General features: G+C 43.6%; 1 protein-coding gene across 10 annotated transcripts in view; it reads right to left on the reverse strand.

The window, feature by feature from the left end:
- gphnb (gephyrin b) overlaps nucleotides 1-16,308 on the reverse strand; it is a 50,590-nt gene that overhangs the window by 28,720 nt on the left and 5,562 nt on the right. For 5 of the 10 annotated variants that reach the window (XM_088361013.1, XM_088361012.1, XM_088361011.1 and 2 more), the window contains exon 1: nucleotides 1,678-1,882. In XM_088361013.1, coding sequence (XP_088217139.1) covers nucleotides 1,678-1,741 — 64 coding nt within the window. In that variant the 5' untranslated portion in view covers nucleotides 1,742-1,882. Of the gene's footprint in view, nucleotides 1-1,677; nucleotides 1,883-16,308 lie in introns of those variants that run through there. The other 5 variants (XM_088361007.1, XM_088361006.1, XM_088361004.1 and 2 more) reach the window with 4 other exon arrangements.

The raw sequence follows: 16,308 nt of genomic DNA on the forward strand, positions 1-16,308 counted from the left end.
TGTCGCCAGTGATGTAGCGCGAAAAAAAAAAAAGAGGCAGGGTGTACCGAGAACCTCCGGTTGGTGAGAAGACAAACAGCCGCCCACACGTGGCGGAATTAGAACAACACTCAGTAGAGCGCAGATCTCCACCAACCAGGGCCAGCAATTCTAATTTGGATCAGGAGAGGAAAATGCTGAAAAGCGCCTTCCCGCCAACGTTGCCAAATGTGAAAAAATAATCCCCGGATCCGGACGGGTTCTTCCTTGCCTTGTAATCCAGAGCTCCAAAGTTTTCTGGGAACTGAACAATTCTTTTATTTGTCAGGGCAGCACAGCGGATGCCTCACGGTTCTGAAGTTTCGGGTTCAAATCACCGGCCAAGCAAACCGAGATCAATAAAAACATAATTTAATTGGCTACGTCATGAAAGCAAGTGGAAGTGGATCCAAATTGTAGCGCAGGCGTTTATTCAGGTCTACGCGACGGATGCGGCACTAGCATGCAGCCCCGTTTCAGCACCGTCAGTCTCTCTCCAGCCAGGGGTGGAGGATGGGATGATGTCGTGGGGGTGAAGGGCTGCGCTGGTGCTTTTTTTTTTTTTTTTTTTTTTTGGGTGAGGGGGGTTCCCTGGCAGATTTCAGAACACGGTCATTAGCCCTCCGCTCTGCCACTGCATCAATGTGGGGGGGAATAAAGTCTGCCGCATGTGTGAGATCTCGCCTTCCATGAAATATTGATCGAGGCAGCCCCACACAGGATGGACAGCGGGAGGAGAGACAGGAAGATGAGGGACGTGGGGGGAAAAAAATGGGGAGGATATTCCTCTGGACAGCTTTAATCGTGCATCCAGCTCGTCAGATGTGGCAAGTCTTCTGAAATATCATTTAACTGCCGGGTGGTGGGTATGGGAGGGGGCGTGTGTGTGTGTGTGTGTGGGGGGGGGGGTCAAGACAAGCCCACGATAACATGACAACGCAAGAGAAAGGCATACAAACGACGGCCAACAGATCGAACACATCCCCTTCCCAATATGACCGCGTGAGACGCGCAGTCATCGCGTCTGGTGGAGGATACCCCATCCATACACATGCACACACGCCTGTCATCTTCTCCGGCATCCAACATGCACGCGGCGTGTGCAACCCACACGGATCCAACATGTGTCCTGTAAACATCCACCTCTCGAGTCTCACACATGAGCATTTTGGCACAGGCCAAGGATGTGCTCATCCACACCGCACGCATTATCCGCCACCTTGAGCAACACCTACAGCCCCCCCCCCCAAAAAAATAATGAAATAAAAGCGCTGTGTGTCCACATGCACGCATGTTGAACGGCACACACACGCAGGCGCGCGCAAGCACGCACGCACGCTCGCTCACAGCTGTAATTTGCAGCTTTGGCAAGCAGATCGGCACATGAATTATTCAATACACATAAACCGGCCACCTCTTCCTCCCCTTTAAAGGACGCGACACGAGCGGACACACGGCAACGCCGAGCCCACCTAATTGAGACCCACAAATCCACGGCGCTGGATGGAATGGACCGTAGCGTAGAAATGACTCGTTTTTTAATTAAGTGACGGAACATGCGAGGTGCCGCGACACAAGCAGACGCGTCAAAGATCCACGCGCCTTCGGTTGTATCAAGAAAAAAGAAGAAAAAAAACCCGCGACATCGATCGCGCTTACCTGTCAAGACTCCGACCCGAATTTGATGGTCGTGGTTCGTTAAAATCATCCCGTCCGACGCCATGTTCAGCAGCGCTGTCGCCCGCACCGACAACTCACGGCAGGGCCCAGAGCCGATCGCATCGAACTTGCTGGGGAGAGGGAGGCAGAGGAGGAGGAGGATGAAGCAGGGATGGAGGGAGAAGAGAAAGAGAAGGGAGGAGGTTGAGGATGAGGAGTGTTGGTATGGAGCAAAAAGGGGAGGGGGGGGGGTGGCAGACGAGATGAGTAGAATGTCGAGCAATCACCGCATGAAGGCGTGCATCGCTCAGCTGGCCCACTGACACAGTACTAGAACCAGACACGTCACAACTAAAACCCGCTTTGTGCTTGCAGTCTAATTACATCCACCAAGGAAGAAATTAAAAAAAAATAAAAAATACAACAGGGGTCCATTTGCTCCACGTGTTGCCCCTCTGCTCTGTCACAATGACCTCAGAAAAAAGTCTGTGTTAAGTCTCAAAGCAGAAACTTCTGGGAGAAGATCACAGTCTGACCTGTAAAAATGCAACCGCATCCCCCGGCTAAAAAGGCCGTGCAGCTATTTATAGACTTGCTGCACGCCTCCGCTGTGTATAATTTCTCTTGTTTGTTCTCATGGAGAAAAAAAAACAAGTCCATGCTCTAGGTTCGCTATCAATATACATAATTCATTAATGCACATGTATACACACATGTGTGGAAGACACGGGGCCGCAGTTTGAGCTTGATTGGCTCGCTTCACGCATGTTGCCACGTGTGTTCCAACCGTGAAACTGACATTGCGTCCGTTAAACCGTACGGCCATGAGTATAGAAAGCGTCACGAGTGAGATAAGATACGGCATGACTCCTTCTTGCGACAGTTGCCGAGTCATCATTCAGAGCATCCAAAATCGCATTGCCAAATAAATATGCCACGCAAATTTTTTGTGTGTTTCTGGCATTCCATGAGCATAAAAAAATCATTCTCCGCTGTCACCTCACATTTTGGTAGTCCTTGTTACGCCGCATTTTAAAATCAGCCATCATAGTTAATTTTACGTTTGATGCATCACATGTGCACGTTCTAAAAATGTTTCTAGTACAATATGTTTTCTACGAGAACCCTTCAAACCGCATCAATAAGGTACACACGGGGAAAAAAAAAATAAAAGCACACACAGAATTCCCTCGCCAAGCGGAACCCCATCTGGCGATTTTTACACAGCCGCGCGTTGACGTAGCTTGTGCACGCGCATTGTAATGGCGGCGTAATTACCTCACTGTCAGTTGAGCCGCTCGCTGCTCACGGATAGGTGATGAGGAGGCAAGGGCCATCGCTCTCCCCTTTTTCCCTTGCCATCCATCACAATAATAAGGAGAGCCCCCAGCTGACGGAGGAAGCAGTAAACATGTTCTTCCCGCTGGTGATTCACCTCCTTTCCCCTCCGCAAGATGCAGATGAAAGGCCAAGGGCAAAAAAGAGAAAGGGCCCTTCCATAGGCAAGTATTTGGATGAATGGGGCTGAAGAGACGGCCATTTTGCTAAAACATGTCTCTAAAGAGAAGCGCTTTAACATATTTACACTTCATTTGGCCCGCTTATCTGCAGCAGACGATTGGACTTGTTGCTCCTTGAGCTAATCATATGTTAGCTTGGACAGTCGCCCTGCTGATGAGGACAAGCTATTCTTTAATTAAAATAAGGGGAGGGTGGGAGGAAAAGAAGGAACAAACCCCCGAGGCTGAGTTGATATTATCCCGCGATGCCTTCCGCGGAACACCTGACTACATTGGTGCCAATGTTAGTGGAGTCGGTGAGTGGAAAAAAAACAATTACCCATCTGCGAATGAGCAGCAGACACTTAATTGCCTGGGCCTCTTGTTTGGAGACAGTAATCAGACAACACAGATTTTACCTCAGGACATCCAAGGAGACAGAGTCTGTGTGTGTGTGTGTGTGTGTGTGTGTGTCACGATGGATGGAAAATGTGTGAATCATAAGTGACTCCCACCACATTGCACGTCTTTGACTCCAAACACTTGTTTAGACTTTGGGCGAAATCGTATTGTCATCGAAAGAAAAATCGTGTTCTGTGCTTGATGGAGTATTAATCCGGTTTTCAGTATTGATGTATTATATATACATTTTGTATGTCAAATTGTATTCAAAATAGGAGTGACTTTATTGAATATTTTTAGAATCGATTATTCTATCGACTAGTTCATCAATTAATCGAATCATCTGATACAATTTATTTGCTTTAAAGTGTATTGAAATTTTTTTTTGCCCTGCTTACTGTTTATAAACCAACTATTTTTAGTTATTTGGTATTATTTAGCAATTGAGAAAACAACGAAACAACTATTGGCCATTGTTTTCCACAGTAAAATCTGATGTTTGCAAATGTTTCATTTTGATTAAACACAAAAGATAAATCAGTCTGCCTTCACGAGGGGCAAGGGAAATTAGAGTTATTATTTTTGAGAGCCTGAAATATTCAATCAAACAAATGTCTGTAAACATTAAAATAGGAGGCGGTTAATTTGATCATCGATTTGTTGTCGATTAATCGATTCATCTCAGCCCCTCTAATTGAAAAACTAATTTAATTGGGGTGAACAAGCAGCTGCTGTTGTTTCTCTATAAAGTTGCATCGCCAGCTACTGGCTTGGCATACTCATTGCAGCATTCATAGTCTTTTATTTTGATATAGAAAGTTTACAGATAGTGAGCTCGTAGCTTTGCATTTGCATAATTAACAGACTGACATTTGAGAAGTAGAATGTCAGCCTTGGTCACTAAAAGTACCGCAGGTCAATTTTTCCAGCCGTGTAATTGGCTGCTAGAATTTAGAGATTTCACTCTCAACACCTCATCCCAAATAGTCCACAAACCCTTTTTTTAGACATAGACTGAGATTATTGCAGATGTTGGAATAATCTGACGGATTTGACTCAGGCGACGGCATACGTCCATAGATGCCCCTTCTACCTATTTAAAGTGACATGTCTGATGCAACGCTTGTGCAGAGGCACAGACTTGGCTGTCTTTATGACATTCTGAGCACATCATAAGTGACAGCTACAAACAACCTCAAACAAACTGGCAGCGTAGAAGATGGAGGAGCACAGCTGGTACTTGGATTTTCTTTTTTTTTTCCCCCCAGACTGGCTTTGACCCTTATTAATAAAGCTACGCTTCAACAAACATATTTTAAGTCATCCAAACCAGTGCTGATTTATCATCTACTTACTGCAGGTAGAGAAATGAATATAAAGTGGAGATATAAAAAAAAAAAAGTGTGCACAACTATGTTAACATCTTTTGTGATGTAGGTAGAAAAAAAAGCAAATTGACCTAATTAAACAAATGCAATGGTCATCATCAACTGAATATATCTGAATATCAAATATATGTAAAAAAATAATAATAACAAGTGACTAATAGCTTTTGAGTGACATTGGGAGTCAACCCCTGGCGAGAACAAATAACATCCCGTGGCGCGAGCTTTTCTCTCTGGCAGACCTTGGAGGCCCACCTGAGAGAATTGCCAGCACGGGAGCAGAGTGTTAAGCTGTTGGCTGTCGCTGTGTCGCGTCTGTGTGTTAAGAGGAGGCCCGGCCTGTGCCGCTGCTATTACTGCTGCTGCTGCTGCTGCTTCTGTGGGATGCGTGTTGCAGTTTGATGAGTGTTTCTTGCTGCAGTGCGTGAAAGAGAGGGAGAATGTGTGTGTGTGAGAGAGAGAGAGAGAAAATCAGCCCCCACCCCAACCCATCGGAGAATGGCATTTCCTAGCATAAATATATGCACGTGTTTATGTGCAGGCATGCACATGCATACTTTCTCTGCCCACTTGTGCAGGAATGCACAAACACTCGTGGTGAGGAAGTGCTCGAGTGACCCAGCGTGGAGAGATAAGACTGCCGTGCAATTGAGAAATATGCAACCTGCATGTTAACAACCCCGAGAGCGCAGCCTCCCCGGGGTGCTCTTACTCCTCTCTCTCGGTTTCCTCTGTACGCACAGCCCCACGCTCGCCGCCTTCCGAGCTAGTCCCCCCCCGCCCGCCCCCGCTTCACCTAACCCGACAACAACAGGACAGAGGAGGGCAAAATGGAGGATGTAGAGCAGGCAAAGGGGGGAAGAGAAATGTGAAAGGGCGGAGGATGGATTTATCATCAGTTTTTTTTTTTTTTTGCTGTCGGTCTTGTAAACATGTGCAGAGTCCCAGTGAGCTGCGGCAAAGCGGGGGCAAGAGTGCTCGGGGAGGCGAAACACAACATATGGAGGACTAATGAGGTTTTATTTGGAGGGTTTCTCTGGGGGGGTGGGGGCAAAAAGGATGGGCGGGGCCAGTACAGTTTCAATTAAGAGGCCTACAGTGGCACATGGTTATCCATAATCTATTAAGTGACAAATAATGGCGCACACACACACCGTTTTTGGGCAAATTTAAACTGTTGCTCACCTACATTGTCCGACAACATGCTAGGCAGCACTGAGGCCCATTTGGAGATTCAATGAGTCCAGCAGATCATAACCGAGCCCAAATAGACAGAAGATACTTTGGTTCTCAAAATATGGCAGGAGAATGATGAATCTCCGCTCTTTAGTCGCTATTGAGACTGACGTCCACGCGACACATTGACCTGGATACTAATATCAGTCTTTTTATTGAGAGACTGATGGAATTTGCATTTAGATTGAAATGACTTGGGCCTGGCCAGGACACCAGCGAGGGCCGCGGAAAAGGAAAGAGGAGGCGGTGTGGTTTAAGCTTTGTTGGCTCATCCCACTGCAAAATAAATGACATAACATACAACAGAGCATTGTATGCTCATATGCTCGTCACTAATATTGGATAATATTTTTTTGTGTTATATTTATTATTATTATTTTGTATCCACTGGGAAAAAAAAAATCAATCTAAAACCTTCCCTGCTATCCATGCACAGACCAACATCAGGCTGACAAGAATCTTTTCTAGACAACAAGAGCACCACCTTGTGTTAATATTTTATACTGGCAAAATCGTGAGCTTGCATCGTCATCAAATACTGACCGTGCAGCCAAAGGACAGCTGAGTTGACAACCTCCACATTTGAACAAAAGCATAAAATTACATCCGCCAGCCGGCATCTTATTACATAAACAACAACAAAAAGCAAAAGCTGCATTTGCACAAAAAGAAGCAAATCAAATATCCTTCAAGGAAAGTCATTTAGTTCCAAGTGTTAAATCAATTTCAGTGCCTCAGCCCGCGGCGGGTAAAAGGATTTAAATGAGAGAATAGTTTCTCTCCCCCCAAAAATATGAGCTATTCCTTTGCAATTGTAGTTTGGGAGCCTGTAATTAATACTCAGATCTGGTCGATATGAAGCTTGGAACACAGTGACTATGCAGCCATTATGGACCTTACCAGTCAATAATTATAAGGGGTGCAGCATGACAATTAATTTCCATTGATTCATTAGCCCCCCCCCCACCTCATTACTAAAGCCACAAGTATAGCTCACTTTGGGCCATTTCATGGATCAATAAAACCCATTTATCAAGTGCTAGATTTTTTTTTTGTCAGCCGGCCATTACAGTATGTTAATTTGTGGTAATGCGGAGAAGACGGTGGTATACTTTTAGTTGGGGGGGTTAGGCTTGCATTAGGAGTTAATAGCAATTTACAAAGATCTCCCCCAGGAAGATTCATAATGTTCCGTGTAGGACAATTTAATCCTCTCTGTCAATATAATCCTGCTGATATTATTAGGGTGGGAAAAAAAACCCAACTGATGACACGATATTACTTTTTTGCCTCTGAGCCAATAAATGCTAATTTAGCTGATGGGAGGGGTTAGTGCGCGAGCATCTGTTCGTGCGCGTGCAAGTGTGAGTGAAGATATAGCGAGAAGAAAATGAATGCTAGGAAAGATTACGGAGAGTGTGGAAGGCACTGAGATGATGAATCATCCCCACAGAGCAAATAGCTCTTTACTACTACTACTTTAAAGTTTAAGAGAGTCACCATGCAAAGATGCACACATTAAGAGATAAAGAGACCATTTTACAGGCTGGGAATGAAAACATCCACTTGTGGAACGAACCTAATTCAGAAACACAAACCCAGTTTGATTAAAAAAAATAAAAAAGCATTTGTAAATAAATAATAAATACATAATTACACAGAAAAGATTTTAATAAATAGTTTAACATTCCTGGCTGTAATAAAATTATAAAATAAAAGAATATAATAAAATAGAAATAATAGAATTATAAAACTATTCAATTCTTTACATTGTATGAAAGACCAAATGGGGAACAGGAAAGTGAAGCCCAAAGTAAAGGCATGCACGCAGAAACTCTGACAGAGATGAGATTCAACCCGGGAGTTAAAGTCACGCAAGAAAAAATTATTTTAGAAGCTTTGGGCTGTTCAACTCGTTGGACTTCACTCTACTGAAACAATTCTCCACACTTAAAAATCCTCATTAAAATCTAGTTGAAAAAAAATCTTGTCTAAAGTTAGACATGGAGTGCTCTGAGGACACTTTCAGTCTTATTTATTAAAGGCGATGGTGGATTTTTTTGGGGGGGGAAAGTAGGGCATGACTTGATGTCTTAAGGGAGTTTTTAAGCCACTCTTAAAGGCTTAGCTCTCCCCCATCACACCTAAATAATGGAGCATTTTGTATCAAGTCTGGGCCTAATGGTCATATCAGCATATGAATGTACCGACAGAGCGTTTACAACTTTCCTAATAATCTTTGCACCAGTCAGAAGCTGACTCCAGTCCATTGGTTCTAGCAGAACCTTTGAAATGCCAGCCATGACCAGCAGGTGTCAGTGCAGCCCAGAAACCGTCATGTGGAAAAGGAGGAGAGCTGGCAGTGCAGAGGGGAGCGGCCTGCAGCGGACTGGCCAGCCAGAGCCGCAGTGCATCAAACACAAGGAGGCTTAAATTGCTATTAATAAGCAAGAGCAGGCTCCGCTGGGCAGTGTGACCTGGCGTGGGATTTATGGAGCATCTCGCCGGCGGGCATCCCACAACTCGTTCAATTTTAATCATCTGCTTGTATCATATACTGGGGACACGCATTTGTTTTACGTCAGAGTATGATGATCAGTCTGGAAAAAAATCAAAACAAAAATCAAGAGGAGAACCTTTCACCCTCTAGTTGAGGACACCCGGGATCAAGCCACATTTACAAAACCGAGCATGACGCTCAGAGTAGAAATGGGAACTCAATTAGAAGACACAGCACACACCAGACCTGGAAGCAGACCCGTAGCTAGGGGTGGGCCAAAGGGGGCCGTGCCTATCCACTCGAGCATGGATCTAAAAAATATGGATAATTCTAGGAACGTGATGTTTAATGAGTATGACATTTTTGCAGTTGAAGCTAGAAACGTGAATGGGAGCAAAAAAAAATCCACTCATCCGTGCATTTGCCATAGCAACAAGTTTCCTCCTCCAAGCAAGAAATCTTACAGTATTATAAAAACAAAACTGAAAAAGTAGCAAAACATTGACGTGGGTTTGTGTGAAAATGTTGACAGAGGCAATGTAGGAAATGGGAAGAGACACCAAGCAGAAAATTGCAAGAAGTTAGTGAGTGAAAAGGATGCGGGGAAAATGGAGCAATTAGTGGAGGGGAGGCAGCGAATGAGCGAGTGAGCGAGCGAGCCAAGACAGCCTCTCACTGCTGCAATAATTCAATTAAAAAGGAGTCGCTTCAGAATGGCAGAATCTTTTTCTTGACAGCAGCCAGTGTTTGGGGGTCACCGGCGTGTGGCTGGAGCAGACCTCCTGCCAGGCTGAGCAGGGAGGACGGAAAAAGGCGTCCACCCCGGCAGCGGGGACATTAACGCTAATCCAACATGACTTGTTGGTATATTTCCACCGCGTCATTGATGTTAATGGGAGTACTTGGAAGCCTGCCTGAATGGAAATCAGAGGGAATATTAATGAAGCCGGCCGACTGATGGTGGGTGGAGCACATTAATATGTATCCAGACGCAACGTTGTGAGAAATACACTTCTTGCATATCTCTGTTTGTCTGGCATGAAATAGTGATCGCTAATCAAGTCGGTGGCGTGTGAAGTGGACGCCACTCGCATGCTGGCAGCGGCCGATAAAGTGGCGCCTGCCGCCCGTCGGGGGTTCCTCTGCGGGGGCAAAAGTGCGGCGGCACCATTGGAAGTGAAAATCTCTTTTGAAGAGAGTTTGATCTTGAAGGAGCACAGCTGGCTTTGCCGTGACATCCTGCCATCCAATTACCTGTACATATTGCCTTGGTTACAAGTGGGCGGGGCTTCCATATGTCATGACAGGCACTGGGGCCCTTGCAAAGTTGCTTTTTCAAGGTCAGTGTGGCTGCCTGTAGTTTTTTTCTGCTTGTACTTTGAGTCCAAATGGCTCAATTTTCTCAACTCTACTGTACAACTCAATCTGAATACCTTTTAAAATAAAATCAATTAGCGCTGGGGGCCCCGAAATCTGACTAAATCTGTCAATTTATTCATATCCCACCTCAACTTTGTCTAACCTTTCACAATTCATGAAGATTGAAGCCTGACGTCTACCACTCGGCCTCAATCAATCAAAGCATTTTTTTTTTCCATGTGATGGACTAATCCGACAAATAACCACATTGGGTTTTAAAAGATTACTCTGGATACACACACACACACCCCTCTGGCTGTAATGGATTAAACCTACTTGCGATAACAAAAAGAAACAGATTGCTGCCTTCCGCCTGATTTACCAAGTCTTCCCTCAGCTCTGGTGTGTGGGGAGAAAGCCAAAATGGAGCCTCGAAACTCTGCCCCGTAGGACCTCCAAAAGTTTGGAAGCACTGGCTTCCACTTAACCAGTCTAAAGCAATTTCCACACTTTCTTTTTTTTTTTTTGTCAATATTTTTGGCCCATCATCTATGTGCAAACTATTAATTACATGGCTGAAAATGACTTTTGATTTGGATGAATTTTTGCATTCATTATTGCTTTGAAATTGAGGGACTTAAAAAAACAACGGAACCTCATTTCACATTAAAATTCAAAATTTGGACGTGTTCCATGCCTTAAAGGCGACACGGTATATTATGGAAAACTGACTTGCATACAATTAGTCAGGACCCTGAAGTGCCCGCCCACCCATAAAGTGTGAAATTACACAAGCAAGTAAATCTCTTATTAGCTGCTTATTTCCCAAAATGTGTCTGCGAGCAAACGGCTCCAAATTGCCACTTTTTCAAATGAGCTCAACTGCGATGTCAAAATCATCAAAGTAATTAAAAACGTCATTTACATGATACGGCTTGCACACAGTTTGTCCACCCATGACTTGGCATTAAAAAAAAAAAGTTTTCAAAATGATGATCAGATTGCGTAAAAGCGTTATTATACCAAAAGCTACAAAAAATTGTCATGTGACCACAGTTTGGTTTCTGATATGTGGCACAATGTGAGAAATTAACATTTTTTTGGCTCCCATCCAGCGGCGAATTGTGCATCTCCGCTCTTCCAGCAGTTAAACACAACCATCATAAAGAGCACCTCATCAGAAATTATTCTGACAAGGCAGCGTGTACAGCCAAGGGGAGATTAGAGAACTTGCAAAGTGGGCTCCGAATACATTGCTAAGGAGTCGGGCAGCGAGCCAGTTAACCAGTTTAAGGTTTGAGGAGGAAGCGGGGGACGCTCTCGACTGTGCCATTTAGCCAGAGATGAGCGTGAAGGTTGGACCATATAAACAGCCAAAGTCTACCCATAATTCCAAGTTTGTGTTAAATTTAAGCATGAGCGTGCAAGAGAGAGCAAAGGGAGACAAATGCAGCTTGAAGTGCACTTTTTCTATTTTGCCAAATGGAGCAGAAAGATTCCCCAAGTCCTGCCGACACTTGACAAGTGTGAACACTGCTGTGATTTCTAAACCATTGGAACAAATAATGGCAACACAGAACTAGGAGGGGGTGGGGGGGGGGGGCAGAGCGCCAGACAGTCAATCACAGCTAAAAAGCAATCCAGGGCATCTGCTCCTTTGTGCAAGCTAAATTTAACACTCAAGACACTTTGATCAAAGACACGATATTAACAAAATAAGAGCAGAGCCAGAGAGGGAAGAAGGTGAAGCAGGCAATTGCCTGCAGCATCGAGCTGGAACGAAATGATGGTGTAAATGGGAACACGGGAGATTTGGTGATGTCAGTTTGTTCAAGTCCTACCCAAGCATCAGAAAAAAAAAGTGACAGGTAAGGCTTTTATGCATTCCATTAATTCCTCACCAATTTAAATTGCACTAAGGTACAAAAGCAGGGAGCGAGTTAATTATTAATGAGTGCTGATCAAGGAGAAAGGAAAATAGGTTGCCTATGAGCTCATACTCCAACCCGGAGTGTTTTATTACAAAGGGGAAGATGTTCTTTAGATTATATTCTTCTTTTTGTCTTTTAATTTCGTTTGAGTAATAAAATTAGCTCCCACTTTGTCCTTATATCTGAAGATGCGGGGTGGGGGGGAACTTCTTATGAGTCTGTCCTTTAAAGTAGCGAATGCCTGACTGGTCGCAGTGGGCAGCCATTGCACAAGAACGATGCGAGTGACCTTGGCCTGGTTCCGTGGGGGAAGGAAGGGGGTACGGCGGCGGCAGCGTCTCACAGCGATGCTTTCTTTTCCACCGTTACCGATTAGCGGGCGGGGAGCGGGCAATGGACGGGAACTAAGTGTCGCAGTGCAGAAGGCCATCAGTGATCTTGGAGCTACATTTTTTGGCCAGAAGTGGGGGAGGGGGGAAGGTGGTGTCAGTGGAACCATATCCCGTGGTGCATGCGAGGAGGGGTTCACAGATAAAGATAATGGAGGGACACTTCAACAGAGGCTCAAGGTGGACGAAGGGTCAGAACTGATCAGAACACTGAGGAGAATGGACATTAAAGAATATATTAACATTAAAAAGTCTATATATATATATATATAAAATATTGATAAAATATATTTATAAAAATAGTATTATACATCATATATTTATAAATTATAAACATATTTATAACATATATTTATGATATATGATTATTATATGTCATAAATTATAGAAATATTTATATAATATATTATTATATTTATATGATATATTATTATTATATATCATATATTTATAAATTATAAAAATATTTATAAAATATATTATTATATTTTCAAAATATTTTCAATTGTTTGGAAAATTTAAAAAATGTAGTAATTGTTGAGAAACAAAGAGGGGGGGGGGGCACAGCAGCATGGATTTGGAAAAAACACCGCCGGTTAAAGCTAGCATGTTTCCACTTAGTAGTTTCCGAGCCATTAGAGAATTTGAACGCCCTTGAAGGATTTTTTTTTTTTTTCCCCCCACGTAATTATGTCATTTCAAGGTTAGCAACGAGGGCTCCCCTCTCCACTGGTTGCAAAACTCCCCGATGATTCCTCATTATATTAATGTAAAGATTCAGAGCGCAAGTTCCTGTCCATCACGCTATAGCATAATGGCAGCCACCTTTCCCGCGTCCTTGGCTCCTTCCTTTCAATCCCTGCACACTTCAAGAGTCTACCCTCTGCTGTAAATCTCTCTCCTCTCCATTCAAATCAATTTTAGAAAGCTGCCGGGTGCCATTTTTTATCATTCACAAGCACTGGAAATGTTCTATGAACCTCGCCGAGTTCCTCCATCTTGCTCTATTTTCCTCAGACTTTCCTCATGAAGCACAGCCAATCAAGTCTCAGCGGTAATGCAATGTCTTTCATATTGGCAGATTATTATTGACTTGGAGTCCTTGCGCTGATAATAGGGCCTATCCTCCAGGTGCTGGAGCATGAGCGGAATGTGGGATGGGTATTCATCGAAATTCTGATTGTGCCTTTCACAGACAGGAAAGCAGTGATGGCAAGAAAGTGACGGACCTGCTTAATTATTAAATCAGCGCCATTGTGAACGCAAACACGCACATGTAATCGTTTTGACTATGATTAATGGAGACTTGATGAAAGGGGGAAGAAAAAAAAAATCAATGATGTTCATGAAATAGAAATAGAATAGAAATCAGTGACATGAAATCGAATTCTCCCTTTGTTGTGATACAAACCCCAAGTAGTAACAGAAGCATAAGAATAAATGACGAGTGATTTTCCCAGAAATACAAACAAGATTCTTTCACGTTTGATTTTCTAAAAAAGAAAAAAAAAATATCCCTCGTAGTTATTATTAATTGTAATTATCAATCCTAGTTCAACGTGCATTACATTTATATACATTTATACATTTATGTTCGTGCACGAAGAAAGAAAACTCAACTTGAGTAAATCCTGGCTGCTTTGATAGAAGGCTTTACATCTCTCTCGAGGGCCCGCTGCCACACTCGGAGAAGAGCCGCAAATCAATACTGACGACCCAAAGATAGGTCTCCTTCTACTGATTAGCAGGCATGACTGCGTGCAAAATCTCAGAAGAAAACAGGCTCTTGTAATCGGGCCACCGGATAAAACAAAGCCTACATTTATTTTTTTTCTTAGCTTAAATCCCTAATTACGTGTGCCAAAGATTATATTCATTAAAAAAAAAACGTCCATCATTTGGCTTTACAGTGCACAACTCAAGTTCCTGGCTAAAGGTTTGAATTGGTCACAGGTATTAATTTCCTCTCACGCTGCGTTCAGAAAAAAAAAAAAAAATCAGAGCATTCAAAGCGTGCCAACGCGCTCATTAGCAATCACAATGGGACATGACCAAACGGCTCTTACATTAACCCTCCATCAGCGACCTTAATAACCTTGCACTTACAACCCTGGTGTGTAGAAATTGATCGCTCCCCACCGCAAATGCCAAAGGTTATAAATCCAACAGCGACCCCGAGCATAAAAACACAGGCAGAGATCAACGTTTACAACCGACTGTTCGCCGTATCGCTGACAGGGTGAAACAACATGACCAAGCAAATGAGGCTCACGTTGCTAATGCTAGCACAAATTAGGTAGCTTGTCAATGTTCACATTTTATTGGTGTACCGCACAGGTTGGAAACACGCGGGATGACATTTCCACCCCCGCCCGACACAGACGCTGATGCATGATTTGAATTTCAGGTTAAATTGTAAGCAGTGGGATGTCGAGGAAAGCGTCTCTGCCATTTCTTTTTTTGTTTTTTATACGGAGCAGTTTCCCAGTCACACGATTTAGACATGCAAAGCCTATTCATCAATTTATCTGAGCAATGAGCCATGAAAGTCTGTTTTGCTGCAGCCAAACAGCCGAGATGCTAAAAGCCTAGTGGCAAAAAACCCAAAAAACTAAATTGATATAAAATGCGGGTTAACATCTGCGATAGAGGTTAGCTACAATTTGTCAAATGCAATGACTTCTTCGAATTTTATATTTAGAAACTTTATTGCGGGGTAAATAAGTGTGCTGGAGTTTTGAATTTCCAGGGCAGGCAATTAAAGTCAAAGCCTCACACAAAGTTAATGTTTTGTTGACGTAGGGCAAGGGTGTCAAACTCAAGGCCCGGGGGCCAGATACGGCCTGCCACATCATTTTATGTGGCCCGCGAAGACAAATTGTGCATCAAATTCGTGTGTCATTACTAGAATAGCAAATTGTCTTCACTTTTAATATCTTTTTTTTTAAATATTTGACCAGTTTTTACTTGTCTGATTTGAAAACAAGTTATTTGTCAGTTTGTTTTGTAGCTTTTACTGTATATAATATAAGGTGCTCATACATTTATTTGGGTTGACAGTCATAATGGCCCTCCGAAAGAAGCTATGCCTAAAATGCGGCCCGCGAAAAAAATGAGTTTGACACCCCTGACATAGGGCTACTTGTTAGCTTGAACTAGCTATTTGCTAGCGGAATACAAACTGAATGGTTTTCAACCCAATAAATAACCCAGCATTGGCTTGGTCCCTCCCGCCTTTGCTATTTCACCTAGTTTGGATGACTTTGAAAAAGTAACCTAATTAATTTTCTTTATAATAAAAAGGCATCCCTGACTACTTCATCCCACTGCAGATAAATGTGAACTTTGCACGCCAGTGCGCCACGCAGGGCTCGTTGTTGCTCAACGTTCAGGCTTGACGGAGCGCATACTTAGCGTAATGATGCATCGGCTGTGTGTTTAATGAAGATATATATTCTATGTGAACATTTGCCCACTCTGTTGGCTTGTTAATGAGCATATTTGTTTGCATGTGTGTGTGTGTGGGGGGGACTGCGCGTGGTCGAGCGTGCGTACGTGAGATGAATACGCGGCTGGGTGGGGTTAACAGAAGAGGCGGGATTAACGAGCCAATCATAGTCCATCGGGGAAGACATTAAATACCTGAGATGAGTTCACTGGTCACTCACTTGGATTTGCCCCCCCATGCACTTTTGCCTGACACTCGTACCGCCCGTGTCATCCTCTCCAACTGCCTCCTTTTCTTTGCGCTTCACACACTCCGCAGATTAATGTTAAGAGGGATATTAGAAACGCTTTCTTTGCCCCGGGATCATTTAGTGAGGTACGTTTCGCTTTTTTGGAAGCTGAGAGAACGTGCAAGAGTCGTGTATGACATGAGCGCGACCTGCAGACGAGTAATGAGAAATTGCTCCAGTCGTGTCACATATC

The sequence above is a fragment of the Syngnathus floridae genome, chromosome 19, assembly GCF_059516105.1.
Source record: "Syngnathus floridae isolate MCC-2025c chromosome 19, RoL_Sflo_1.0, whole genome shotgun sequence".
Taxonomy (NCBI): Eukaryota; Metazoa; Chordata; class Actinopteri; order Syngnathiformes; family Syngnathidae; genus Syngnathus; species Syngnathus floridae.